At 71.7% G+C, this 25,173-nt stretch overlaps 1 protein-coding gene across 2 annotated transcripts; it reads right to left on the reverse strand.

Moving 5' to 3' along the window:
* Positions 1–9,858: 9,858 nt before the first annotated feature.
* On the reverse strand, positions 9,859–24,415 carry IMPDH1 (inosine monophosphate dehydrogenase 1). Of its 2 annotated transcripts, XM_068942844.1 has the most exons (15): positions 24,336–24,415; positions 22,427–22,525; positions 21,325–21,373; positions 20,936–21,037; positions 19,754–19,828; positions 19,438–19,644; positions 17,907–17,994; positions 17,593–17,792; positions 17,410–17,500; positions 16,772–16,867; positions 15,857–16,000; positions 15,622–15,766; positions 15,389–15,532; positions 15,227–15,310; positions 9,859–9,952 (listed from the first exon to the last, which is right to left on the reverse strand). In XM_068942844.1, the coding sequence occupies exons 1-15, from the start codon at positions 24,353–24,355 to the stop codon at positions 9,931–9,933; spliced, it is 1,566 nt and encodes a 521-aa protein (XP_068798945.1). In that variant the 5' UTR covers positions 24,356–24,415; the 3' UTR covers positions 9,859–9,930. The 2 variants fall into 2 exon arrangements, with proteins under 2 accessions (XP_068798945.1, XP_068798867.1); XM_068942766.1 differs by having other exon boundaries at positions 15,622–16,000; positions 17,593–17,994.
* Between the last annotated feature and the right edge of the window lie 758 nt (positions 24,416–25,173).

The following is a 25,173-nucleotide window of genomic DNA, read 5'->3' on the forward strand; positions in this document are numbered from 1 at the left end:
ATCCCGCTCCGCATCCCGCTCAAGCTCCTGCTCCTGCTCCGGCTCCTGCTCCGCATCCCGCTCCGGATCCCGCTCCGGATCCCGCTCAAGCTCCTGCTCCGGATCCCGCTCCGGATCCCGCTCCGGATCCCGCTCCTGCTCCTGCTCCAGATCCCGCTCCGGATCCCGCTCCGGATCCCGCTCAAGCTCCTGCTCCTGCTCCGGATCCCGCTCCTGCTCCTGCTCCGGCTCCGCCGCCGCGTGGGACCCGTTGCCGTGGGGCCCGTCGCGGCCGGCGCCGCGCAGCCGCCAGCCCGGGGACAGCGTGGGCACAAGGAAACCTGCGGGGACACGCGGGCCCCGTCGGTGAGCGGCGCCGGCTGGGAGAGCGGCGGCGGGGGCGGCGGGGGGGGCACCCACGCGCGTCCGCCGCCCCCCGCGCCCCCCCCCCGCGGCGGTACTCACCGGCGGCGCCGAGCTTGCTGGCCAGCTGCGAGATGCCGGCGCGGAGGCCGGGCAGGAGCGCGTGGGCGCCGTGGGGCGGCCGCAGCAGCCGCGTGGGGGCCACGCGCGACGCGTCGGGCTCCAACCCCGCCGTCAGGCCCACGGCGACGTCCAGCTCCAGCTCTCGGCCGAGCCGCCCGGCGGGGCTGGCGGCCGGCTGCGTGGGCGGCTCGGGGGGCTCGGGGGGCCCGGGCCGGGGCCCCCCCTGGCTCCGCACCTTGATCTTGAAGCGGAGGCCGAGGTCGAGCGAGAGGGCGGGCGGCGCCGTCGGGGCGGCCGCCGGCTCGGACGGGGCCCCCGGCGGGAGCGGGGCCGGCGCCGGGGCCGGGGCCAGGACCAGGGCCAGGGCCAGCAGCGGCCACGCGTGTCCCCCCCACGCCATGGGCGGCCCCCGGGGCAGCTGCGGAGAGAGGGGCAGGGGCGCGGGTCAGCCCCCACGGCCCCGGTCCCCCTCCTGCGCAGCCCGACCCTCCGCCCCGTGCGGGACCCCTGGGACCCCCCCCTTCTTCCCCCGCAGGGGAGCGCCGAGGGCGAGGAGCCCCCCTCCATCCCCCACCCCACCCGGGCTTGGCCCCCGCTCCGGAGCTGGGACACCGGACCCCTCTGCCCTGGCCCCGACCCGGCTCCCTGCGCCACACGGCCCGTCTGGCCGCGACGTCCCTGGTCCTCGCGGCCGGTGGGGTCGCCCCAGCCCAGGCCCTGCGGCCACCCCGCTGTGGCCGAGGTCCCAGTGTGCAGCGATGTCCTGAGAGCACAGGACACCCCCCCCCCCCCGCCGCACCCCATGCCCGGGACGCAGCACTGCATCCCCCCCGCCTGGCGCTAGGCAACGCAGCCATTGGGTCCCACTGCCCATCCCCGGGGCCTCGGGCACCCCGGGAGCACCAGCCCTGCCGCCCATCCCCGGGGCCTCAGGCACCCTGGGAGCACCAGTCCTGCTGCCCATCCCCGGGGCCTCAGGCACCCTGGGAGCACCAGCCCTGCTGCCCATCCCCGGGGCCTCAGGCACCCTGGGAGCACCAGTCCTGCTGCCCATCCCCGGGGCCTCGGGCACCCTGGGAGCACCAGCCCTGCTGCCCATCCCCGGGGCCTCAGGCACCCTGGGAGCACCAGTCCTGCTGCCCATCCCCTGGGCCTCGGGCACCCCGGGAGCACCAGCCCTGCTGCCCATTCCTGGGGCCTCGGGCACCCTGGGAGCACTGGTCCCACTGCCCATTCCTGGGGCCTCGGGCACCCTGGGAGCACCAGCCCTGCTGCCCATCCCCTGGGCCTCGGGCACCCTGGGAGCACCGGTCCCACTGCCCATTCCTGGGGCCTCGGGCACCCTGGGAGCACCAGCCCTGCTGCCCATCCCCTGGGCCTCGGGCACCCCGGGAGCACCAGCCCTGCTGCCCATTCCTGGGGCCTCAGGCACCCCGGGAGCACCGGTCCCACTGCCCATTCCTGGGGCCTCGGGCACCCTGGGAGCACCAGCCCTGCTGCCCATCCCCTGGGCCTCGGGCACCCCGGGAGCACCGGTCCCACTGCCCATCCCCGGGGCCTCAGGCACCCCGGGAGCACCAGCCCCAGAGGCCGCAGCGGGTGGGAGCCAGGCACCCCTGCGCCTGCCAGGGGAGCTGGGCGCCGCTGCGGCGTGTCCCAGCCCTCCCGCCTGTGACAGCGCCTGTCTCACGGTGTCACATCTGGGCACATCAGGGCGCCCAGCACTGCCTCCCGGGCGGCCGCCGATGGATGCGATGTGACGGCGACTAACGGGGCACGAGGGACCTGCCACCGCCGGCGCCCGCGGCACTGGCAGCCGGGCCAGGCGGAGGGTCCCCTCTGCCCCCCGGGGTGGGGGCGCCCCTTCTCCCGCCCAGCACCCACGGGCTGGGGCGAGCGACAGGGTGCACAGGGTGTCCTGCACTGTGCTCCCCGCACTGCGTCCTGCGCCATGTCCCCTGCATCGTGTCCCCTGCACCGTGTCCCATACCATGTCCTGCACTGTATCCCCCGCACCGTGTCCCCCGCACCGTGTCCTGCACCATGTCCTGCACCATGTCCCCTGCACCATGTCCCCCGCACCATGTCCCACACCATGTCCTGCACTGTGTCCACTGCACCATGTCCCCCGCACCATGTCCTGCACTGTCCCCCGCACCGTGTCCCCCACACCATGTCCCACACAGTGTCCCCTGCACCATGTCCCCCGCACCGTGTCCTCCACCGTGTCCCCCACACCATGTCCCACACAGTGTCCCCTGCACCATGTCCCCCGCACCGTGTCCTCCACCGTGTCCCCCACACCATGTCCTACACTGTGTTCCCTGCACCATGTCCCCCACACCATGCCCCACACCATGTCCCACATCGTGTCCCCCACACTGTGTCCCCCTCACCATGTCCCCCGCACCGTGTCCCCCGCACTGTGTCCTGCGCCCCGCGCAGGCAGCCTTGCTCGCACTCCCGGGACGCTCCCCAGCACCCGCACGCACAGGCGCATGCGTGGACCCACGCGCTCTGGCTCGGGGTGCCCGCCTGTCCCCTCTGCCCCCGCTGGGCCACGCCGCAGCCCCCCGGCACCCTGAGCCCCAGGCCCCCCCACCCCCCAGCCCCCTGCCCCACAGCAGCACCCTGGGGCCTGGCCCGGCCTGCGCTCACCCGCCTCTGCTGCAGCTCCGGCTCCGGCTCTGGCTCCGGCAGCGGCAGCGACTGGTGGGGCCAGCGCGCGGGCCCCCCTCCTCCTCCTCCTCCTCCTCCTTCTCCTCCTCCTCCTCCTCCTCTTCCTCCTGCTGCCCCCGCCGCGGGCAGTGCAGGGAGTGCTGTGGGCACCAGGAGCTGCCAGTTGTTCCCCCGCACTGCACGCACTAGACATGCATTGCACACAACACCCACACTGCACACCTTGCTCCCACACTGCACACAACACCCACACTGCACCCACACTGCACGCACCAGACATGCATTGCACACAACACCCACACTGCACCAGCACTGCACGCACTAGACACGCGTTGCACACAACACCCACCCTGCACACCTTGCTCGCACACTGCACACATCACCCACACTGCACCAGCACTGCATGCACTACACATGCATTGCACACAACACCCACACTGCACACCTCGCGCACACACTGCACTCACACAGCACACTCACTCTGCACACAACACCTGCACCGCACACCTTGCTCACACCCTGCACACTCACACGGCACACAATGCCCACACTGCACACATTGTTTGCGCACTGTACACACACTGCACACAACACGTACACTGCTCACACTGCGCGCATGCCTTGCACACACTGCTGGCACATGCTGCACAACACACTGCACGTGCCCACATGGTGTGCCCAGGGCCCACGCACACACTGCTCACATGCTACACGGGCACACACTGCACGGACACACTGCGCACACAGCTGCGCAGAGAGTGCACAGCCACTGCACACAGCACACACTGCACACACACTGCATGCATTTACAGCGCACAGCGCATGTGCGCGCTGCCCACACACCCCTACACGCTGCATGCACGCTGCTTACACACGCACTGCACACACCCCGGTGCACTGTGCCACACAACGCAATACAAGCGCACACCAAAGCACTGCACATACTGAACGCACGCGCCAGTGTGCTGCATGCACTGCACACACAAATCCCAGGCCCTGTGTGCATGCACACACTGCCCAGATACACCCCAGCACACACTGCACAGACCCACACCTGAAAGGTACACACACTGCACAGAGATACACCCTGCACAGCCATACCTGCACCAACACCTCGCTACACGACAAGGCACACCCTGACAGGGCGCACAAACACATGCAGCACCAGCCACCGTGCACGCGCACGCGCACACGCACACACACACATACTGCAAAGACACCTGCACACCAACACTGCACACCCATCCACACGCAGTGCACAGTGCACGCACGTTGCACACCCCCTGCCCAGATACACCCTGCACGCCCATTGCACACACCGCACACTCAAACCACATGCACACTGCACAGCCATGCAACACCAACACCCCGACGTGACAGGGAACAGCCGGACACTGCGCACACACACAGCCAGGCGCCAAGCCCATGTGTGCGGACATGCATACACACCCCAAGGGCATCACACACCCGCAGGGGGACAGCGCTTACACGCACATGCACACACCCACATGCACACACCCTGACGCGCCGCTGGGCATCGCTGTGACAGCCCTGTGCCTCGTCACAGAACACATCACACCTATCTGTGCATGCACATGTGTGGGTACACACGTGCCAACACACACGCGTACACGCACACACCAGCCCCCCCACGCATGCACAGCCCATGCAGGGACACACACGCCCAGGCACACACCCACGCGCACGCTTACACACACACACCCCACACCAGCACGTGCACACGGCTGTGCACACCCCTGCACACCCGTGCAGACACAGACACACGTGTGCACCGTGCACGCCCCTCCAGGCAGACACCTATGCAGCCCCACGCACACCTGCACGCCCTCCCATGCAGGCACACGCACACCCGCTGCACGTGCATGCATGCACCATGCAGACACACGTGTGCACACACAGACACACGCACACACACCCCCCGCCATGCAGACACAGTCACACGTGTGTCATGGGGGCTTCGGGCCCCTGCTTGGCGGCATCACCGGAAGCTGCGCCGGCACCCTGGGCCCCCCCGGCCCCGCGGGAACTGGGTCAGCGGCTGTGCACGCTCGGGTGAGCCGGCTGCACCGCACCGGCTGCCAGCGGGCTGCTCGGGCAGCGGGGCCGTGGTGGGGCCGGGACCCCCAGCCCGGCCCTCCTGCACGCTGCCCTGCACACGCGGGCTGCAAGGACGCACGCCGCACGGGCACGCAGCCTGCACGCCCCCTGCACGTCCTGCACGCTCGGACTGCGTGCACGCTGCACGCCCCCGGCACAGAGCGTCCCCCCACCCCGTCCCACACACACAGCCGGTGTGCACACAGCTCGTCACAGAAACGCTTCCACACCCTTCACACCAACACACACACACACACACACACACACACACACCCGTTGCACCCCCCCATTGCACCCCCCCATTGCACAAACACTGTTGCACAACCCCCCACCGCACACCCCTACACTGCACACCCACCTACTGCACACCCCAGTTGCACACCTGCACTGCACACCCCCGTTGCACACACATCCACATTGCACACAGCCCACTGCACACCCCTGTTGCACACCCTCATTGTACATACACCCCCACTGCACACCCTGACACTGCACACCCCCATTGCACACCCCCGCACTGTACACCCCTGTGGTGGGCACCGGAGGGGTCAGGGGTGGCCGAGGGGGTCGGGGAGAGCCGAGGGGCTGGGGCTGGGGGGGTCGGGGGTGCCTGGGGGGGCTGAGGGGGAGCCGTGGGTCTGGAGCAGGGGGGCCGGGCGGATGGGAGGGCCCCGGGTGGCAGCGCGGCCCCGGGCTCGGTGCCCGCCGGCGTTGTGTAAGCTGTTTTGTAACCGCGCCGCTGGCCTAATCCCGGCTCCTGTCGGCACTGCCAAGCGCCGGCCCCACGGAGCACACCGGGCCTGACCCCGCAACAGCCGGAGCCTGGAACAGTCAGAGCACGGCACAGCCAGACCCTGGCATAGTCACCCTTCAGCACAGCCGGACCCCAGCACAGCCGGAGCCCCTGGAACCACCGAGCCCCCAGCACAGTGAGACCCCCAACACAGCCAGACCCCGGCACAACTGGACCCTCTGCACAGCCAGACCCTGGCACAGCCGGAGCCCTCAGAGCCGCCGGAGCCCCATCACAGCCGGACCCCGGCACAGCCAGACCCCAGCACAGCCGGACCCGCAGCACAGCTGGAGCCCTTGGCACAGCCGGACCCTGGCGCAGCTGCAGCCCCTGGCACATCTGGACTGCCGGCACAGCCGGAGCCCCCCGGCACAGCCGGAGCTCTTGGCACAGCCGGTGGCACCAGGTAAGCGTGGGGAGGGGGGACACGGTGGTGGGGGGGGATGCCCCTGGGGGTGGGTGCCGGGGGCAGCTGCAAGGGCGCCGGTGCCACCCCGCTGCTTTGTCCCCCCGGGGTCCCAACCCTGCGCCGGGTGCCCCCAGGGCTGGGAGGAGGATGCTGGGGGTGACCGGGGTGGGTGGCCGGGGGACACGGGGGTCCGTGAGCCAGGGTGGGACCCCAGCTGGGCTGGAGGGTGGGGGGGGTTCCTGGGGGACCAGGACTGCTCCCATGCGGCCCCCTCCCCGGGGTGGGTGGCTGGGGGACACGGGGGTCCGTGAGCCGGGTGGGACCCTGGCTGGGCTGGGGGGGTGGGGGGGGTTCCTGGGGGACCGGAGCTGCCCCCATGCAGCCCCCCCGGGGTGGGTGGCCGGGGGGACATGGGGGTCCATGAGCCCAGGGGGGACCCCCTCTGGGGGGAGTGCCGGGGGGGACAGGGACTGCCCGTGGCATGGGGGTCCCCAGCGGGTGCTGGAGCAGCACAGGGTGGGGGCAGACCCTCCCCTCTGGGGCAACCGGGGCAGCAACCCCCCCCCACATCTGTGGGGCAGGACAGGACCCCCCCCATCCCCATGGGGCACAGCCCTGTGTCACCCTGGGGTGCTCGACCCATGCCTGGCCGGACTCCTGGGCCCCTTCCTTAGGGGGGGGTGCCCCCCCCCCGCCCAGCGCCTGTCCCCCCCCCCCCCCCGGCCAACCCCGCAGGGAGGACGCGATAGCCGCGGCGGAGCACCCGCTGCCCCCCGTCACCGTGACGGCCTTCTCGGCGACCATCCACCTCTACAGCCGGAGCGGCGGTGACGGCGGCGGCGGGGAGGGGGGCACCGGCAAACCCCTGCTGCTGCTGCTGCCCTGGCTGGGGGCCCGGCCGGGCGGGCTGGCCGCCTACCTGGCGCTCTACCTGGCGCGGGGCCTGGACGTGCTGGTGGCGGGCACGGCGCCCCGCCACGTCCTGCAGCCCCGGCGCGGGCTGGCGCGAGCCGGGCGCCTGCTGCGGCTGCTGGCGGGCGCCGGGGCCCTGGCCGGCCGGCCGCTCGTGGCGCACGCCGTCTCCGCCGGCGCCTACACCTTCGCCCAGATGCTGCTGCAGCTGGACCGGCCGCCCGGCCGGCGCCTGGCACGCCGCTTCCGCGGGCTGGTCTACGACAGCCTGGTGACGGGCGGCCCCGGGGACATGGCGCGGGGTGAGCCACGGCGGCGGCGGGGGGACGGCTGCAAGCGGCGCTGAGCCGCGCACCGGCCGCCGACGCGCCTCTCGCCCGGGCAGGCATCGCCGGCGCGGTGCGCTCCCCGGCACCGCGGGCCCTGGCGCGCGCCGCCGTCCGCCTCTACCTGCGCCTGCTGCCGCGCCGCGCCGCCCGCCGCTACGAGCAGGCGCGGGCCGCCTTCGCCCGCCCGCCCCTCCGCTGCCCCGTCCTCGTCTTCTACAGCCACGACGACCCGCTGAGCGACCCGGCCGCCGTGCACGACCTGCTGCGCGCCTGGCGGGCCCAGGGCATCCGCGTGCAGGCGCGGGGCTGGCAGCGCTCGCGGCACGCCGGCCACCTGCGCCAGCACCCCGCCGAGTACCGCGCCGCCCTGCTCCGCTTCCTGCAGCAGCTCGACGGGCCGCCCTGCAAGGCCCGGCTCTAGCGGGGCCCCCGCCGCCGCGGCACGGACCGACGGCCCCGCGCGGCACGGGCGGTCTGCCGTGCAATGGCTCTGCCCCCCATCCGGGCCCGAGCGGTGCCCCCGGGCTCTGCCCCTGTGCCCAGAGCCGAGCTGGCTGCTGCGGTGCGCGGGGGCAGAGCCCTGCCACGGGGGGCAGAGCCGAGCCACGGCGCGCAGAGCTGTGCCACAGTGTGCAAAGCGCTGCCACGGTGTGCAAAGTCGCATTGTGATGTGCAAAGTGCTGTCACGGTTTGCAGAGCTGTGCTACGGTGTGCAGTGCTGTGCCACGGCGCGCAGAGCTGTGCCACGGTGTGCAAAGTCGCATCGTGATGTGCAGAGCCGTGCCACGGTGTGCAGAGCCCTGCCATGGTGCACACAGCTGTGCCACGGTGTACAAAGTCGCATCGTGATGTGCAGAGCCGTGCCACGGTGTGCAGAGCTGTGTGCTACGGCGTGCAGATCCATGCCACGGGGTGCAGAGCCCTGCCACGGTGCACACAGCTGTGCTACGATATGCAAAGTCACAGCACGATGTGCAGAGGCCTGCCACGGTGCACAGAGCTGTGTGCTACAGCGTGCAGATCCATGCCACAGTGTGCAAAGCCCTGCCATGGCACACAGAGCTCTGTGCTACGGCAGGCAGAGCAATGCCACGGTGCACAAAGCCGTGCCACGGCGTGCAGATCCATGCCACGGTGCACAGAGCCCTGCCACGGTGCACAGAGCCGTGCCACGGCGTGCAGATCCATGCCACGGTGCACAGAGCCCTGCCACGGTGCACAGAGCCGTGCCACGGCGTGCAGATCCATGCCACGGTGCACAGAGCCCTGCCACGGTGCACAGAGCCGTGCCACGGCGTGCAGATCCATGCCACGGTGCACAGAGCCGTGCCATGGTGCACAGAGCCGTGCCGTGGTGCGCAGATCCATGCCACGGTGTGCAGAGCCTTGCCACGGCGTGCAAGCCCGTGCCACAGTTTGGCAGAGCCCTGCCCCGGCGCGCAGAGCCCCGGCTGGCTGCTCGGGGAGGGTCTCTGCCAGGCCTGGCTCTGTGCCGGGGGCCAGCCGCACCCGGGGGGGGCCGCGCCGGCAGGACGCACGCGGGGGCAGCATCGGATGCTCCATTACTTTATTAATAACTCAATACACGGCGCGGTGCCGGCCCCCAGCGTGCCACGTTCAAGCCTTCCGGGGGGCTGCCGGGGGCGGCGGTGATTCGGGGTGGGGGCGACCCGCCCCGCGACGGGACGGGGAGAGCTGCCGGGGCCCCCCAGTCCGGGGCACGGAGGGGAAGGTGGGGGGGGGGCCCAAGGGCAGGTGGGGGGGACGACAGGGGCTTCCTCACCCCGACCCCCCCCCCCGTCAGAGGGAGCCAGTCCGTAAGTGCCAGTGCAGCCTGGGGCAGGGGGTCTGGGGGACCAGTCCGACCCCCCCAAGCAGGGGCAAAGTGGGGCGGGGGGGGGGCAAAGGTGGAGGTGGGGGGGGCAAGCAGCGGGTGCTACATCCTACATCCCCCCCCTCCTCACGAGGTGCAAAACCCCCCGGAAAGACCCGCGGTCCCAGGAAGGGCCAGGGGCAGGAGGGGAGGGGGCCGGGGCACCCCTACGGCCAGCGGGGTGCCCGGGGCGGCGGGGGGTCCAGCCCGTAGTGCAAACCCAGCGCCGGGCAGCGGCGTCGGTCCCGGCGGTGGTCCCGGCGGCGCGGGGGCCTAGCGGCGGCGGTGGTGGCGGGCGGCGGGCGCGGGGCCGGCGGGGGCCGGGCGCGGGGTCCCGCCGCGCGGCCCCTCGTCAGTACAGCCGCTTCTCGTAACTGCGGGGCAGAGCGGAGGCGTGAGCGGTCCCATCCCGTCCCGTCCCGTCCTGTCCCGTCCCATCCCACCCTGTCCCATCCTGTCCCGTCCCGTCCCATCTCACCCTGTCCCATCCTGCCCTGTCCCGTCCCGTCCCGTCCCACCCTGTCCCATCCTGCCCCGTCCCGTCCCGTCCCGTCCCGTCCTGCCCCGTCCCGTCCCGTCCCGGCACCACGTCAGATCCTGGCTGGGAAATTCGGGGAGCGCCGCCCGCGCTGCCCCCGGGGCGAGCGGGGGGCGCGGGGCGCCCGGCCCCCCCGGCAGCGCTGGCTCAGCCCCGTGCCGCCCCGTCGCCGCACAAGCCGCAGCGAGACAAAGCGAGCGAGCTGGTTACTTACATGGCAGAAGGGTAAAGCTACGGGCGGAGGCATGGGCAGGAAAGAGAGAGAAGGTTACACCACCCACGCGTCCCAGCCCAGGGACCCCCTGCGCCCCCCGCCCGCCCCGCGCCTGCCCGCTCGCCTCCCGGCCACCCGGCACCGCGCTCCGACCCGGCCGGACAGCACCGGCACCGCGCTCCGGCCGAACCACCTGGCACCGGCACCGCGCTCCGGCCGAGCCACCCGGCACCGGCACCGCGCTCCGGCCGAACCATCTGGCACCGGCACCGCGCTCCGGCCAAGCCACCCGGCACCGGCACCGGCACCACGCTCCGGCCGAACCACCCGGCACCGGCACCGCGCTCCGGCCGAACCACCTGGCACCGGCACCGCGCTCCGGCCAAGCCACCCGGCACCGGCACCGGCACCACGCTCCGGCCGAACCACCTGGCACCAGCACCGCGCTCCGGCCGAGCCACCCGGCACCGGCACCGCGCTCCGGCCGAACCACCCGGCACCGGCACCGCGCTCCGGCCGAACCACCCGGCACCGGCACCGCGCTCCGGCCGAGCCACCCGGCACCGGCACCGCGCTCCGGCCGAACCACCCGGCACCGGCACCGCGCTCCGGCCGAGCCACCCGGCACCGGCACCGCGCTCCGGCCGAACCACCCAGCACCGGCACCGCGCTCCGGCCGAGCCACCCGGCACCGGCACCGCGCTCCGGCCGAACCACCTGGCACCGGCACCGCGCTCCGGCCAAGCCACCCGGCACCGCGCTCCAACCCGGCCGGACAGCACCGGCACCGCGCTCCGGCCGAACCACCCGGCACCGGCACCGCGCTCCGGCCGAACCACCTGGCACCGGCACCGCGCTCCGGCCAAGCCACCCGGCACCACGCTCCAACCCGGCCGGACAGCACCGGCACCGCGCTCCGGCCAAGCCACCCGGCACCGGCACCGCGCTCCGGCCGAGCCACCCGGCACCGGCACCGCGCTCCGGCCAAGCCACCCGGCACCGGCACCGCGCTCCGGCCGAACCACCTGGCACCGGCACCGCGCTCCGGCCAAGCCACCCGGCACCGCGCTCCAACCCGGCCGGACAGCACTGGCACCGCGCTCCGGCCGAACCACCCGGCACCGGCACCGCACTCCGGCCGAACCACCCGGCCACCCAGCACCGCGCTCCGGCCGAACCACCCGGCACCGCGCTCCAACCCGGCTGGACAGCACCGGCACCGTGCTCCGGCCGAGCCACCCAGCACCGGCACCGCGCTCCGGCCGAGCCACCCGGCGCCACGCTCCAACCAAGCCACGCAGCACCGGGCTCCGGCTGAGCCACGTGGTGCCATGCTGCGACAGAGCCACCTGGCACTGGCATCACCCTCTGACCGAGCCACCCAGCGCCGGCACTGTTCCCCAACTGAGCAAGACTGCCACCAGCACCGTGCTCCAACCAGGCCACCTAGCACCAGCACCATGCTCCAGCTGAGCAAGACCAGCACCAGCACCAGCACCATGCTCCAATCGAGCCACCCAGCACCAGCACCATGCTCCAACCAAACGAGACCAGTACCAGCACCAGCACCAGCACCGTGCTCCAATCGAGCCACCCAGCACCAGCACTGTGCTCCAACCGAGACCAGCACCAGCACCAGCACCAGCACCATGCTCCAACCAAGCCAGATGACACCATCCTCCAACCGGGCCACCCAGGCACCAGCACCATGATGGAGCCAGATCAGCACTGTGCTCCGGCTGAGCAGGACCAGCACCAGCATCCCAGTGCGTCCAAGCTGACCGGCCGCAGCACCGCGCTCTGGCTGCCAGCGCGAGGCTCCGGGCGAACCGGCACCATGCTCCGAGCGAGCCAAGCCAGCGCCAGTCCACACCGACCGAGCCAGACCGTGGCCAGGCCGGCCACCACCAGGAGCAGCCCCGTGCGCGGTGACCAGCCGTGCCAAACGGCAGCGGCCACGCTGCCCGCAACCCCCGCGGCACCGGGGAAGGGCCACGCGGAGCCGCGTCCCGCAGAACCGGAGTTACCCCCGGGGATGAACCTCGGCCTCCCGCCGGCGCCTGCCCACGTGGCCCCGAGCGGGCGCCCGGCCCCGGCGCGCCGGCCCCGTACACCGTCCCGCCTGCGCCCCTCGCCCCCGGCACCCAGCCGGGCTTGGGGACGGGAACACCGCGATGCTGCTCCGGGCTCGGAAATATGACATCCCCTCCGGGATGCAGAGAGCAGCCTGCGGCTCCGGCAGCCGAGCGGAGGGAGGGGACCGGTCACCGGCGAGAAGCATCCGCGGGGAAGAGCGCGGGGAGCGATGTGCTGCCCTGCGAGATGCCACCCGGTCGCGGAGCTGGGAACTTCCCCGTCCCTCTGGGGCACCCGCTGCCATCTCCGCTCCGTCTCCACGACCGCTGGATCGCTCCTCCCGCGGCTCCCGGAGGAGGGAGGGTCCGGCTGGCCGGGGCGAACGGCCCTCGGCAGGATGCGGTCCCCGACCCCCGGAGCGGGATGGCCACGGGCCCGGCGGGTGGCTGGAGAGGGCCAGCTCTGCCCATCAGCGTGGGGCCGGCCTGCCTCCGTGTCCTGGCCTGGGGAGGGGGTGCCAACGGCACCGGTGCCAGGTCCGGCTGGGTACGGAGACAGGATGGAGGCCAGGGCAGAGCCGCTGGAGAGCAGGATCGGTGCGGGGCACAGCCCTGGGGGCCGGGCACGCTCTGCCCTCCGCCGAGGCAGGGGCTGGGGCGGATGCTGCCGCCCCAGGGCTACCGGCACGGATGGCCGGGACAGCCCCGTGCCCGGGGACGGGAGAATCGCCGCCTCGCTTCCCCTCCACGCAGCCTTCGGCAATGCCACGACCACCCGGCCCTGGCCCCCGCTGCCCGGTCGCAGCTCGCCAGAGAGCACGGCCCAGCCGGCCGACTAGCTGGCCAGCGCCGCAGCCGTCCGACCAGTCCCCGTCGTAGTCATACGACCAGCCGGCATCGCAGCCGGCCGACGAGCCGGCCAGCATCCCAGGCAGCCAACCAACCAACAGCCCGGCCAGCTGACCAGCGTCGCAGATGGCCAACCAACCAGCCAGCATCCCAGGCGGTCAGCTGGCCGACCAGCATCCCAGGCGGGGACCAGCACCCCAGCTGGCCGACCAGCATCCTAGCTGGTCAACAAGCCAGCCAGTGCCCCAGCTGGCCGACCACCATCCTAGCTGGTCAACAAGCCAGCCAGCACCCCAGCTGGCCGACCACCATCCTAGCTGGTCAACAAGCCAGCCAGCACCCCAGCTGGCCGACCACCATCCTAGCTGGTCAACAAGCCAGCCAGCACCCCAGCTGGCCGACCACCATCCTAGCTGGTCAACAAGCCAGCCAGCACCCCAGCTGGCCGACCACCATCCTAGCTGGTCAACAAGCCAGCCAGCGCCCCAGCTGGCCGACCAGCATCCTAGCTGGTCAACAAGCCAGCCAGTGCCCCAGCTGGCCGACCAGCATCCTAGCTGGTCAACAAGCCAGCCAGTGCCCCAGCTGGCCGACCAGCATCCTAGCTGGTCAACAAGCCAGCCAGCGCCCCAGCTGGCCGACCAGCATTCTAGCTGGTCAACAAGCCAGACAGTGCCCCAACTGGTTGACCAGCATCCCAGGTGGCTGACTGTCATCGCAGGTGGTCAACAAGCCAGCCAGCATCCCACCCGGTTGACCACCATCCCACCCAGCTGACCAGACAGCCAGCATCCCACCTGGCCAACCACCATCCCAGCTGGCCGACCACCATCCCAGTATCCCAGTGGGCCAATAAGCCAGCCAGCATCCCACCCAGCTGACCACCATCCCACCCAGCCAACCAGACAGCCAGCATCCCACCTGGCCGACCACCATCCCACCTGGCCAACCACCATCCCAGCACCCTAGCCGGCCGACCACCATCCCAGCATCCCAGCGGGCCAACCAGACAGCCAGCATCCCACCCAGCTGACCACCATCCCACCCAGCCAACCAGACAGCCAGCATCCCACCTGGCCGACCACCATCCCACCTGGCCAACCACCATCCCAGCACCCTAGCTGGCCGACCACCATCCCAGTATCCCAGCGGGCCAACCAGACAGCCAGCATCCCACCCAGCCGACCACCATCCCACCCAGCCGACCAGACAGCCAGCATCCCACCTGGCCGACCACCATCCCACCTGGCCAACCACCATCCCAGCACCCTAGCCAGCCAACCACCATCCCAGCATCCCAGCTGGCCAACCAGACAGCCAGCATCCCACCCAGCCGACCACCATCCCAACCAGCCGACCAGCACCCCAGCACCCCAGCCGGCCGACCAGCACCCCAGCACCGCAGTCGGCCAACAAGCCAGCCAGCGTTCCAGCTGGCCGACCAGCCACAAAACCAGCCGAGCTGCCAGTGGAGGAGCAAGATGACCACCCTCACAGCCTACTAGCCCACTAACCCACCTCCAGCTGGGACCCAGGCCCAAGCCCGCAGCCCCTGTGCTGCCCCAGTCCCACATATCCGCGTTGGGACCCCTGGAGCCCCACCGGGGCCTGGGCTCAGCCCTGTGCCGCTGGCCAAAACCCCAGAGCCTGCAGCCCCCAGCCTCTGCCCGGGGACCCTGCACGTGCAGCCCCAGCGCGGCCCTCTGCGCCCGGCCCTGGGGCAGTTGGGCATGTTCCCCCCGACGTTGCAGCGGGGCAACGAGGTACCTGGCCCCCCCCTTGCACCCAGCGCTGGGGCAGTCGGGGGCACGTGGACCAGATCTGACGTGGTGCCTGGCACAGCCAGGACATCCCTGCCCTGTCCCCATCCCCGTCCCCTCTCCGCCAGCTCCTCCCAGCCAGGCACGGCCACCTCCACCGTGGCCGCTGCCCCGCTCCCCGCGCAGGGGACGCGGCCGGCGGCGGCACTTACGAGTGCAGACCGTGGACGCCCCCTTCGATCTGTGCCGACATGGTCCTCTTCTCGAACTTGAGCTCCCCCGAGTACATCATGGACCTGGCGGGCAGGGGCGCGTTGGCAGGGCACGGCCGCCCCGGCCCCGGCGCGGGGGTCCCACCGCCCCCCGCGGCTCACCGGAGGATGGAGAGGCTCTTGGCCCCGATGTCCTGGCAGCCGTGCTGGATGCCGGCGATCAGGTAGGGCACGAACTTCTGGATGGAGCCTTTGTCCTGGATGGAGCCGGAGACGCCCTGGGCCACCTTCACCTTATCGCCCTCGCTGAGGACGGGGTGGGGGGCAGCGGGCGTCAGGCACGGGCGCCCCCCGGCCCCGCCGGGCCCCCCGCCGCGCCGGCCGCCCCCACGCACCTGAAGTACCGCTTCTGGCTGCTGCTGCTCTTCTCCATGGCGTCGAGCGAGCCCATGCCCCGGTACTTCTTCAGCCGCACGCCGTCCGAGAAGAAGTACTCGCCCGGCGCCTCCGTGGTGGCCGCCAGCAGCGACCCCATCATGACTGCCGGGGTGGCGGGGGGGCCGCGTGAGAGCCGCGGCCGTGCTGCCACGGGGCCCCCGCGGCCCCCGCTCGCGGCCCCGTCGCGCTCACCCGTGGAGGCTCCCAAGGACAGCGCCTTCACCACGTGGCCCACGGTCTGGATGCCGCCGTCGGCGATGACGGGCACGCCGAAGCGCCGGGCGTACTCCGCCACCTTGTAGACCGCCGTGCCCTGGGGCCGGCCGCAGGCCATCACTGCAGCGGAGAGCGGTCGGTCCCACTGCCCGGACACAGCGCGGCACCGCAGCACCGCAGCCGGCACAGGTGCCGGAGTGCGGGCGTGCAGCCCTGCACCGGGCACGGGCACCGCAGCCGGCACGGGCACCGGGGCTCGGGCGTGCAGCCCTGCACCGGGCACAGGCGCCGCGGTGCCACAGCCAGCATGGGCGCCAGGGCTCGGGCGTGCAGTCCCGCACTGGGCACGGGCACTGCAGCGCCGCAGCCGGCACGGGCGCCGGGGCTCGGGCGTGCAGCCCTGCACCGGGCACGGGCACCGCAGCCAGCACGGGCACCGGGGCTCAGGCGTGCAGCCCTGCACCGGGCACGGGCACCGCGGTGCCGCAGCCAGCATGGGCGCCGGGGCTCAGGCGTGCAGCCCCGCACCGGGCACGGGCACCGCGGTGCCGCAGCCGGCACGGGCGCCGGGGCTCAGGCGTGCAGCCCCGCACCGGGCACGGGCACCGCAGCCAGCACGGGCACCGGGGCTCAGGCGTGCAGCCCTGCACCGGGCACGGGCACCGCGGTGCCACAGCCAGCACGGGCACCGGGGCTCGGGCGTGCAGCCCTGCACCGGGCACGGGCACCGCGGTGCCGCAGCCAGCACGGGCACCGGGGCTCGGGCGTGCAGCCCTGCACCAGACACCGCGGCACCGCGGCGCCACAGCCAGCACGGGAACTGGGGTTCGGGCATGCAGCCCTGCACCGGGCACGGGCACCGCGGCACCACCCCGGCCGGCCCCCACCCACCTTCCTGCGTGATGCAGATGGAGCCGCAGCCCATGCCGACGCGCAGGGCGTCCACGCCGGCGTCGATGAGGTTTTTGGCCTGCGCGGCTGTCACCACTGTGCATCCCGTAGGGACAAAGCCACGGGCGCCGTGAAACACCCGGCCGGGCCGGCCCCGGGGTGCCACCCCGCCGCCCGCCGCGGGGACCCCGCCACGGCCCGCCGTCCCCCCCGGGGTCCTGAGCGGTTCGGGGGCTGCAGCATGCTGCCCCCCAGCTCTGCGGGATGTGGGGGGAGAAGGAACCCTTGATCCCTGCCCCACGGCGCCCCAGCCCCCTGCCCCATGGCACGCCAACCCCCTCCCTACGGCACCCCAGTCCCCTGCCCCACGGCACCCCAGCTCCCTGCCCCACGGCGCCCCAGCCCCCTGCCCCACGGCGCCCCAGCCCCCTGCCCCATGGCACGCCAACCCCCTGCCCCACAGCACCTCAGTCCTCCCCCTGCCCCACGGCACCCCAGTCCCCTGCCTCACGGCGCCCCAGCCCCCTGCCCCACGGCACCCTGACCCTCTTCCTCCCCTGCTCCTACCCCACGGCACCCCAATGCCCCCCTGCCCCGCGGCACCCCGTGCCCCCCACCCTGCGCCCCCAGGGACTCACCATTGCCCCCGATCACCTGCAGGTCGGGGTATTTCTGCTTGATGTAGTGGATCATGCTGATCTGATAGACCGAGTTGCCCTGAGACGAGTCCTGGGGGGGGGAACACGGCGCCGGGGGGTGAGAGCCAGGTCCGACCCCCTCGCCGGCCTCCCCGGCGCCCGGCCCCCTGCCCGGGCACCCACCAGCACCACGACGTCCACGCTGGCTTGCACGAGGAGGTCGAGGCGGTACTTGTCGTCCTCGCGCGTGCCGATGGCGGCCCCGCACAGCAGCTGCTTGCGGGCGTCCTTGGAGGCCAGCGGGTAGTCGCGGTTCTTCTTCAGGTCCGTGCGGGCGATGATGGCCACCAGCTCGTCGCTGTCGTTCACGATGGGCAGCTTGCCTGCGAGGGACGGGGACGCGGCCCCCATGGCTCCAGCACCCCCTCTGCGCCCCGGCTGCCCCCCACCAGGTCCCCCGTGCCGGACGAGGGGACGCCGTGCCACCGCGCCGGTACCTTTCTTGCTCCGCTGCAGGATCTCGTTGGCTTCTTTGAGGGTGACGCCGGCAGGAGCCACCACCAAGTCGTTGCGTTTCGTCATCACCTACGGGCCACCGGGAGGGAGCAGCGTGCGGCCTCCAGGGCCTGCCGCGAGGGGCAGCCCCCGGCCGGACCCCCTCCATCCTATCCCACCCCGACCCCCCTCCATCCCACCCCTCACCACCCTCCATCCCATCCCACCCCCGACCCCCTTCCATCCCACCCCCCACCACCCTCCATCCCATCCCACCCCCTCCATCCTCCATCCCATCCCACCCCTGACCCCCTTCCATCCCACCCCTCACCGCCCTCCATCCCATCCCACCCCTGACCCCCTTCCATCCCACCCCTCACCCCCTCCATCCCATCCCACCCCAACCCCCTTCCATCCCATCCCACCCCCTCCATCCTCCATCCCATCCCATCCCTGACCCCCATCCTATCCTACTCCTGCCCTTCATCCCATCCCATCCCTGACCCCCATCCCATCCCATCCCATCCTATCTCTCACCCCCATCCCATCCCACTCCTGACCTTCATCCTATCCCATCCCTGACCCCCATCCCATCCCTGACCCCCATCCCATCCCATCCCCTATCTCTCACCCTCATCCCATCCCACTCCTGCCCTTCATCCCATCTCCTCCCTGACCCCCATCCCCTCCCTAACCCCCATCCCATCCTATCCCATCCCTGACCCCCATCCTATCCCTGACCCCCATCCCATCCCATCCCATCCCATCCTATCTCTCACCCCCATCCCATCCCATCCTATCTCTCACCCCCATCCCATCCCATCCCACTCCTGACCTTCATCCCATCCCCTCCCTGACCCCATCCCCTCCCTAACCCCCATCCCATCCTATCCCATCCCTGACCCCCATCCTATCCCTGACCCCCATCCCATCCCATCCCATCCTATCTCTCACCCCCATCCCATCCCATCCCACTCCTGCCCTTCATCCCATCCCCTCCCTGACCCCCATCCCCTCCCTAACCCCCATCCCATCCTATCCCATCCCTGACCCCCATCCTATCCCTGACCTCCATCCCATCCCATCCTATCTCTCACCCTCATCCCATCCCATCCTATCTCTCACCCCCATCCCATCCCACTCCTGACCTTCATCCTATCCCATCCCTGACCCCCATCCCATCCCATCCCATCCCATCTCTCACCCTCATCCCATCCCACTCCTGCCCTTCATCCCATCCCATCCCCTCCCTGACCCCCATCCCCTCCCTAACCCCCATCCCATCCTATCCCATCCCTGACCCCCATCCTATCCCTGACCCCCATCCCATCCCATCCCATCCCATCCCCGACCCCCATCCCAGCCCATCTCAGCCCACCCCAGGTCTGCATCCCTGCCCATACTGGCTAGCCATCCCTGCTCTGCACCCCTGCCCTGCACCCCATTCCTGCATCCCTGCAGCCTGTCCTCTCCCTTCACCCCATCCCATCCCCACACCCCATCCCTGCACCCACGCCTGCCCCGCCGCGGCACCTCGCTGAGGTAGGTTGCGTAGTCCTTCTCGGTGAGGAAGTCGATGTCGCGGGAGGTGACGATGCCTTCCAGCTTGCTGCCCATCTTGCCGGTCTGGGTGACGGGGATGCCCGAGAAGCCGTGCCGCAGCTTGGCCTCGAAGACGTCGCCCACGGTGTGCATGGGGCTCATCACCACCGGGTCCGTGATGAAGCCCTGCTCGAATTTCTGGGCAGGGGGGAGAGAAGCCTCAGGCAGTGGAGTCCGTGGCCCCACTCTGGGTGCCGGGGCAGGCCGGGGGCGCGGGCCGAGCCCGGGGGCTGCGGGCCGCCCTTACCTTCACCTTGCGCACTTCGTTGGCCTGGAACTCAGGGGTGCAGTTGTGGTGGATGATGCCGATGCCACCCATGAGCTGGGAGGAGGCACGGGGGGCTCAGCAGGCACCTGGGCACCCCGACCCTGCACCCCCATACTGCACAGGGATGGGCACCTCGACCATGTACCCCAACCCACATGGGGATTGGCACTCTGATCCCACACAACCCACAGAGCGATGGGCAACCTGACCCCCCACCCCTAACCCGCATGGGGATGGGCACCCCAACCTCACACCTTCAACCCACAGAGGCATGGGCACCCCAGCCTCACACCCCAAACCCACAGGGGCATGGGCACCCCAGCCTCACACCTTCAACCCACATGGCCATGGGCACCCCAGCCTCACACCCCAAACCCACACGGGGATGGACATCCCAACCTCACACCTTCAACCCACATGGCCATGGGCACCCCAGCCTCACACCCCAAACCCACACGGGGATGGACACCCCAACCTCACACCTTCAACCCACATGGCCATGGGCACCCCAGCCTCATACCTCCAACCTATAGGGGCATGGGTACCCCAAACAGGCCCCCCAAACCCATATGGGGATGGACACCCCAACCTCTCACCCCAAACCCACAGGGGCATGGGTACCCCAGCCTCACACCTCCAACCCACAGGGGCATGGGCACCCCAGCCTCACACCCCAAACCCACATGGCCATGGGCACCCCAGCCTCACACCCCAAACCCACAGGGGCATGGGCACCCCAGCCTCACACCTCCAACCCACATGGCCATGGGCACCCCAGCCTCACACCTCCAACCCACAGGGGCATGGGCACCCCAGCCTCACACCCCAAACCCACATGGCCATGGGCACCCTGACCCTACACCTCCAACCCATAGGGGCATGGGCACCCGAAACACGCACCCCAAACATGAATGGAGATGGGCACCCTGAACCTGCACCCCAAACCGGCATGAATATGGGCACCTGCAACCACACAACCCTGACCCCCACAGAGCTGAGCACCCCCCACCCTGCACCCATACAGCCCCTGACCCACATGAGGCATGACCAATGCCCGACCGCCGTGAGGCTGGGCACCCTACACCAATGCACCTTCCCAGGGACCTCTGTGGGGCTGAGCGCCCCCCCACTGCACCCACACAGCCCCCGACCCACGCTCACCGCCATGGCGATGGCCATGTCCGACTCGGTCACCGTGTCCATGGGTGACGAGATGAGGGGGGTCTTGAGGGTGATCTTGCGGGTCAGCGCCGAGGTCAGGTCCTGGGGGGGCCCAGAGACCCTCTCCTTCCTGGCCCCCTCCATCCTCAGCAGGACGCAGAGGGGACGAAGCCCCCCGCCCCCCATCGCCCTCCTACTAGAGGGGCACCGCTGGACCCCTCCCCATGCCAGGGGGCCGATCCCACAGGTGTCCCAGCACCGGCCCCGCACGCCCCGTTCCCAAAACACCCCCCCCACCGGGAAGGGGGCACCCCAGCCCCCGCTGCGCCCCATCTCCCCCAAATCCCACGTCCTCCCTCTGCTGCTGGGGGTCCCAGACGGGGACTCACCACCTCATCTGCCGTGAAGTCGATGAAGCCGGGGAGGATGAGGAAGTCACTGCAGAGGGGACGCGGGCGGGGGGTGAGCAGCTGCCGGGACCGAGCGCCGCCATCCCCAGCACCCCCCGGCCGGGGTCCCGCTGGCTCCCGGTGACAGGAGCCACTTCTGGCATCGTCAGCTGCTGGAGTGCTCCAAAACCCCCCAGTCTAACCCCAGACTGGGGGTTAGCTCAACCCCGAGCAGGATGTGGCACGGGATGGGGACACCGAGGTGGCACCTGACCCTGAGTGGGCTGCGGTGCGGGATGGGGACACCGAGCCAGTCCCATGGGGACAGAGGCGCCCCGAACCCGAACGGGCCATGGCGCGGGATGGGGACGCCGAGGTGGCCCCATGCAGATGGTGGCGTCCTGACCCCAAGCAGGCTGCAGCATAGGATGGGGACATCACTGAGCCGGTCCCATGGGGACAGTGGTGCCCTGACCCCGAGTGGGCCACAGTGTGGATAGCGACATGGAAGTGGCCCCACGGGGACACTGGTGCCCTGACCTCGAGTGGGCCATGGCGCAGGATGGGGACACTGAGGTGGCCCCCGGGGGATGGCAGTGTCCCGACCCCAAGCGAGCCATGGCGTGGGATGGGGACACCCAGGTGGCCCCAGGGGGACAGTGGTGTGGGATGGGGACACCAAGGTGGTCCCACGGGGACAGCGGCGCCCAACCCCAAGCGGGCCGCGGCGCAGGATGGGGACACCCAGGTGGCCCCAGGTGGACAGCGGTGGCCGACCTCAAGCAGGCCACAGTGCAAGATGGGGACGCCGAGGCGGCCCCACGCAGATAGCAGCACCCCGACCCCGAGCGGGTGCAGGATGGGGACGCCGAGGCGGCCCCACGTGGATAGCAGCACCCCGACCCCGAGCGGGTGCAGGATGGGGACGCCGAGGCGGCCCCACGCGGATAGCAGCACCCCGACCCCGAGCGGGTGCAGGATGGGGACGCCGAGGTGGCCCCACGCGGATAGCAGCACCCCGACCCCGAGCAGGCTGCGGCGCGGGATGGGGACACCCGGGTGGCCCCAGGGGGCCGGGGGCGCCCGGGCGGGGGGCACCTACTTGTAGGTGAGCCCGTCGGCGGTGGCGAAGAGCTGCTGGGCGGTGAGGCCGTCCTCGGGCACGTAGCCGGTGCCGCCGCTGATCAGGTAGTCGGCCATGCTGCGGGCGGGGGCCCGGACACGCGTGGGGCGGCGGCGCGCGGTCGCGCGTGGCGTGGGGGCGCCGCTAGCCGGGCGGCCCCGCGCGGGCCCGGGCGCAGGGCGGCGCCGCGGCGGCGCGCACCGGGCGAGGGGGGCGGCGGCGGCGGCGCGCACCGGGCCCGCCCCCTCGGGGAGGTGCCGCACCGCCCCCGGCCCGCCCCCCGCCCGCCCCCCCGGGAGCCCGGCGGCCCCCCCGCGCCTCCCAGCAGCCTCCCAGGAACCCCCTGCTGCTGCCCCCCCGTGCACCAGCAGCATCCCCGCCCCCCCGCGCCTCCCAGTAACACCCAGTAGCCTCCCAGTAGCCCCCCGCTGCTGCCCCCCCCGTGCACCAGCAGCATCCCCGCCCCCCCGCGCCTCCCAGTAACACCCAGCAGCCTCCCAGTAGCCCCCCGCTGCTGCCCCCCCCCGTGCACCAGCAGCATCCCCGCCCCCCCGCGCCTCCCAGTAGCACCCAGCAGCCTCCCAGTAGCCCCCTGCTGCTGTCCCCCCGTGCACCAGCAGCATCCCCGCCCCCCCGCGCCTCCCAGTAACACCCAGTAGCCTCCCAGGAACTCCCCGCTGCTGCCCCCCCATGCACCAGCAGCATCCCCGCCCCCTCGCGCCTCCCAGTAGCACCCAGCAGCCTCCCAGTAACCCCCCCCGCTGCTGCCCCCCAGGCCCCTACAACCCTGCCACTCCCCAATAGCCTCCCAGTAACCACTGCCATCCCCCAGCAATGTGCCAGTAACTTCCCACGACTCCCTTCCCATGCCCCAGTATGCGCTACGTCCCCCAGTAACCTGCCAGTTACCTCCCTGCCCCAGGCTCCCTGTGTCCCAGTAGCCCCTACATGGCTAGTGGCCTCCCAGTACCCCCATCCTATTGCCTCCCCACCCCCAATACCCCCCCATCCCCAGTAACTTCCCACCAACTCCCCACTCTCAGCTCCCCAGGCCTCCGTAACCTCTCCACGTCCCCCAGTACCTCCCAGTACCCGCCACTGCTGCCTCCCATCCCCCAGTAACCTCCCATTAACTCCCCACTAGCACCTCCCCAGCCCCCACAACACCCCCCCCCACTGCCTAGTACCTCCCAGCGACTCCCCACTGCTGCTGGTCCATGCCCCAGTAACATCCCAGTAACATCCCAACGACTCCCCGCTGCTGCTTCCCTGTGGCCCAGTAAGACTCCACATCCCCCAGTAACCTCCCAGTAACTCCCCACTACTGCCTCCCTGCGCTCCAGTACCCCCTCACGGCTCCCAGTAACCTCCCAGTAATTCCCCACTACTGCTTCCCTGCGCTCCAGTACCCCCTCACGGCTCCCAGTAACCTCCCAGTAATTCCCCACTACTGCCTCCCTGCGCTCCAGTACCCCCTCATGGCTCCCAGTAACCTCCCAGTAATTCCCCACTACTGCCTCCCTGAGCTCCAGTACCCCCTCACGGCTCCCAGTAACATCCCAACAACTCCCCATCACTGTCTCCCTGTGCTCCAATACTCCCCCACAGCCCCCAAGAACATCCCAGTAACTCCCCACTGCTGTCTCGCCGCGCTCCAGTACCCCCCCACGGCCCCTGGCAGCCTCCCAGTACCACTCCATGGCCTCCAGTAACCTCCCAGTAACTCCCCACTGCTGCTGCCCCGCACTCCAGTACCCCCCACAGCCCCCAGTAACCTCCCAGTAACTCCCCACCGTCACCGCCCCGCGCTCCAGTACCCCCCCACAGCCCCCGGTAACATCCCACTAACTCCCCACGGCTTCCAGTACCCCCCTCCCCCGCCCAGTACCTGGGCTCCCCCTCGCCCATGGCGCTGCGCGGCGGCGCGCCCGGGGGAGCGCTGCGCCCCGGTGCGCGGTGCGGTGCGCAGCCCCGGTGCGCGGTGCGGAGCGCAGCCCCGGCGCGCCCGGCGCGCGGTGCGGTGCGGAGCGCGGTGCGCAGCCCCGGAGCGCGGTGCGGAGCGCTGCACCCCGGTGCGCCCGGTGCGCGGTGCGGAGCGCGGTGCGCAGCCCCGGTGCGCGGTGCGGAGCGCTGCACCCCGGTGCACCCGGCGCGCGGTGCGGTGCGGAGCGCGGTGCGGAGCGCTGCAGCCCGGCGCGCGGTGCGCGGTGCCGCAGGGCGCCGCGGCCGCTGTCGCTCGGAGGCGGCGGGGCGGTGCGCGGTGCCGCCGGGGCCCTGCCCACCCTGGCCCCGGGCCAGCGGAGCCGCCCCTGCGCCAGCCGGCCGGCCGCAGCGCCGAGCACCCCGCGGGGGCGCCCCCGCTGCGCCCCGCCGGCCCCCCGCGACCCCGGCACAAAGCGGGGACCCTCATCCTCCTGCTAGGGCAGGGTTTGCTCCCCCGGCCGGCACGGACGGGGCGACGCCGGGCACGCCGGCGGCCCCGACACCCCCCCCTTCAGCAGGGCAGCGAAGTCGGGGCCCCGGGCTCACGCACCCCGGGCCCGGAGACCCTCAGCCCTGGGAGCGGGCGCGTGGGCACGGCGCGAGACGCGCCGGCGGTGCAAGGCCTGGGCGGGCGGGCGGCCACGGCTAATCTGGCACGAGGTCCCCGATCCTTCTGGCCTCGCTGCAATACCACGCCACTGACCGCCCCGGGGGGGGGGGTCGGCACCGGGACCCCCGCGGGG

This window comes from Struthio camelus, chromosome 1 (genome assembly GCF_040807025.1).
Source record: "Struthio camelus isolate bStrCam1 chromosome 1, bStrCam1.hap1, whole genome shotgun sequence".
Lineage (NCBI taxonomy): Eukaryota > Metazoa > Chordata > Aves > Struthioniformes > Struthionidae > Struthio > Struthio camelus.

Coding starts and splice junctions, on each gene's coding strand:
- IMPDH1 (XM_068942766.1), bottom strand. CDS start 24,355: ATGGGCGAGGGGGAGCCCAG. Junction 21,374..22,426: donor GCCGACGGGCTCACCTACAA/GTAGGTGCCCCC, acceptor TCCCCTCTGCAG/TGACTTCCTCATCCTCCCCG. Junction 15,311..15,388: donor AAGAGCCTCTCCATCCTCCG/GTGAGCCGCGGG, acceptor CCTGCCCGCCAG/GTCCATGATGTACTCGGGGG.